Source organism: Otolemur garnettii, unplaced genomic scaffold (assembly GCF_000181295.1).
Source record: "Otolemur garnettii isolate 467f Iridium unplaced genomic scaffold, OtoGar3 scaffold00105, whole genome shotgun sequence".
Taxonomy (NCBI): domain Eukaryota; kingdom Metazoa; phylum Chordata; class Mammalia; order Primates; family Galagidae; genus Otolemur; species Otolemur garnettii.
Window position 1 is genome coordinate 7,459,043 of NW_003852500.1, and position 1,956 is coordinate 7,460,998.

The window sequence follows — 1,956 nt, forward strand, 5'->3', positions numbered from 1 at the left end:
GCCAGCAGGTGCACCAGGAACAGGACGTTTCCCAGGTGCTGGACAGCAGGAAACCCCTCCAGAATGAACTCCTGGACTGCTGTCTCATTCCTCCTCTTTATCATTGTTTCCATTTCTCTGTTGGTCGTCAATTGTCTCTAATCCTTTAGGCAGATAATACTATCATTGAAGAATAAGGAATTTAATTGATGGCCACTATTTTAAAAAAGAAAACACTGTTTGCTCTCAGTTACCATTCTGAATGAGGAATCATTTTCTATGCTGAAATACTTTATTTAAAATTATTTGAATTTTTACTGTTGTTAAATTGTAAAAATTTAAGATTTATTCTTTTGACTTCATTTTTGAGAACAAATTTGTTGTGCACCTTAAAGTTTTGAGGAAGATAATGTCTACCTCTGTATAAGGTAAACAATAAAAAATGAAATCATTAACTTTTGTAGACAAGGATAATAAAACTGATAATTAACAATAAAAGCTGTCATTCCACAGAAAACATTCTTTCATGGAGTCACAGAATAAATATGTACATTTCTGGTTTGACATGATTCCATAAAGCACTCTTATACTGCCTTTAGCCCTCTGAAAACAGAAAGCATGAAAAAATTCTGTTTTTGTTACAATTGTTCAACCCTTTAATTTCCTGAAGTCCATTTAGCCTGAATTCTTTGCTCAAGACCCTCCAGTGATCAGGAAAGCTCATTCTTACAGTATCCGTATACCCAGCCCAGGGATTTTTTAAAAATCATGTCTAATAATGGGGAATAATAGTTACATGAATTTGTTGCTCCAATTCAATGCATAAACATACAACGGGGAGTCGGGATCCCTCTCCTTGTATCAAACTAGCAGAACGGCAATGCTTCCTTCTGCTTTTAGTCATAAATCATCCTTAAACTTTCCCTTTCTTTGTGGGAATATTGTTACACTGGAAGATTCTGGTGCTTTTAGAATCTCACCTGAATGTCCATTGCATCACTAGAGGAATGTTAACTGTTGTAATAAGACAATACCCAGGCAGAAACCACATGAACTGATACTGTATCTTTGGGAAGGGGTCTGGGCTTCTGTGAGAAGTGCTCTAGTGAATCAGACAGCATAAATAAATGGTACTTCATTTAGATCTTGGATTTGGACAAACCTATTGCTTTAAATGTACATGGTCCACCATACTGGCTTTAATGTAAGGAGAATCTGGTCGAAATATTTGACTCATTAGATTCCAAATCATTTCCATGGTTAAGTACTCACCAAGAAGTAGCTCATAGGAAACAGCTACTTTAATCAGGTGTTTCCTTTTTCTTCCAACAAACCAGGATCGTTCTCCTGGGATAATGGAGAAGAGAAAGAAAAAAAGAACACTCTTAATTGAGATGCACCTATATTTGTCCTATAAAAAAGTCCATATGTCCTAAAGCAATAGGAAGCTGTTGAGGCTAATTATTTTCAAGAAGGACAGATTTGCAAACCCTGGAGGACTAATAGTCAGAGATTTCCCTTATGCTGACCTGGCTGATAAGCCCTAAACCATCACTATGCCCCAAATATGCTTTCACTATGCCACTAGCATTTACTGGTGGGACTCTTAGAATTCCTGAGCATATTCATATTTATTCTATGGGACATTTTGACACAGTGCCTCGTGAACATCAAATGCAATTCGTTGTTTGTTCATCCCAAAGACACTCTATTAAAAGAGGCAACAAAGGTCAAATGTCCTTGTTCATAGACCCTGTCACTCACTTTCCCATCAACTAGTTGCTCTTCACCTGTCTGAGTAGATGAGTCTCCTTGCAGTCATAAATGGAAATACATGGAAATGCCCTGAGGATCGACTTAACCACAGGGTTATTTATCATACCAATGAGGACACACAAGGTCCAAAGCACCAAACCCCTGAATCACTCAGACCTCATTAGAGGAGCATGGAGAAAGGAACAGAACTAAAAATCACAA

The 1,956-nt window shown here is 37.4% G+C and overlaps 1 protein-coding gene across 1 annotated transcript in view; it reads right to left on the reverse strand.

Annotated features, from left to right (window-relative positions):
• The window catches only part of LOC100948441 (olfactory receptor 6C74-like), a 912-nt gene extending 808 nt beyond the window's left edge, over positions 1 to 104 (reverse strand). The window contains exon 1 of the mRNA XM_023517169.1: positions 1 to 104. This exon is cut by the window's left edge and continues 808 nt beyond it. Coding sequence (XP_023372937.1) covers positions 1 to 104 — 104 coding nt within the window.
• Between the last annotated feature and the right edge of the window lie 1,852 nt (positions 105 to 1,956).